Source organism: Arachis ipaensis, chromosome B10, assembly GCF_000816755.2.
Source record: "Arachis ipaensis cultivar K30076 chromosome B10, Araip1.1, whole genome shotgun sequence".
Taxonomy (NCBI): domain Eukaryota; kingdom Viridiplantae; phylum Streptophyta; class Magnoliopsida; order Fabales; family Fabaceae; genus Arachis; species Arachis ipaensis.
In genome coordinates, this window is record NC_029794.2 from 2,263,629 (window position 1) to 2,264,800 (window position 1,172).

At 40.0% G+C, this 1,172-nt stretch overlaps 1 protein-coding gene across 1 annotated transcript; it reads right to left on the reverse strand.

Moving 5' to 3' along the window:
• On the reverse strand, window positions 372-1,172 carry LOC107621696. The gene has a single exon (XM_016323717.2). It carries the CDS (start codon window positions 1,164-1,166, stop codon window positions 588-590), a length of 579 nt encoding a protein of 192 aa, XP_016179203.2. The 5' UTR covers window positions 1,167-1,172; the 3' UTR covers window positions 372-587.

The window sequence follows — 1,172 nt, forward strand, 5'->3', positions numbered from 1 at the left end:
AAATGTAATTTTTCAAAGAGTTATTATTATTTTCATTTTTACTGAATAGTTAAAAGAAAACGATTTTTAACTACTTACAAGCCAAAGAATAATTTTTGTAAGAAGACAGTTACAGAACAATTTTTTTTTTTCCAATCAAAATACATAAAAATTAGACGGCAGACGGGGTTAAGTAGTGGGTGGAAGGAAGCATGAGGGAGGAAATTCCGAAATTGGGCAAAGTTGATTGAAAGCTGCTTGCTTAATGCTTAGCTTGAACAATGCATAAACTATAAAGAAATATAGAAATACAATCCCGTGAGAAAGCAAAACATGATATAATAAAAATAATAATAAGATGAGATTAGTTAGTTGATGATGATGATGATGAATTAAAATTGTCCGTGAATAATAACAATTATCTGGAATTTTCTCTATATAGTTTAATTTCCCCGCCGGGCTTGTTACAAGCAATAATTAATGAGAGTGGGGAGAAGGAAATTTTGGTTTTGCACTTTTCCCTTTGATGAGTTGTTATATATGCAAGAATGGAATGGGGGGCAAAAAAGGAAAAAGAAAAAAAAAAGAGGTACGTTGAGGCGGTGAGGTCAGGCTTCAAGAAAGCCGGTCATCCGGAGAACGGAGTTGCGGACCTGACTTAGGTCTCTTCCTTTTAAGGTCCTTCCATGGCCTGTGCACACCGAGAACGCCATTTTCCCTCCTCCCACCACTCTTCTGGCCACCATCACGTGCGGCGGCACCATCTCCTCCTCCTCCTGACTTGAATCTTTCAATGACCTCATCGTCAGCCGCCTGCTCTCCGGGATGTTCACCGGCAACGACCTATTATCAGCACTGCTGCTTCCGACCGGATGTACCTTGTTGTTGTTCTTCTTCTTCTTGTTCTTGTTGTTATTGTGATCCCAGCTGGAGGCTTGGACTTGGTGCTGGTTGGCGAATACAACATCGGATTCGTGGAGTTCGTCTGCCATCTGAAGGTGAGGTGTGAGAATTGAAAGAGAAAGAATTGGTATTGGGAATGAAACAGTGAATAGAGGTGGGATTGGAGGATTATTTATATATACACACAAGAGTAATAAGAATGGAGAGAGAAAGAATAGAATAGGGATGAGTTTGAGCATTGAGTGTGTTGTGTTGTTAGATGGCGTCACCGTAAAGGCGTTCATTGCGGT

Bases quoted from the DNA above. Each gene is read 5' to 3' on its own strand.
- LOC107621696 (XM_016323717.2), bottom strand. From the start codon at position 1,166: ATGAACGCCTTTACGGTGACGCCATCTAACAACACAACACACTCAATG.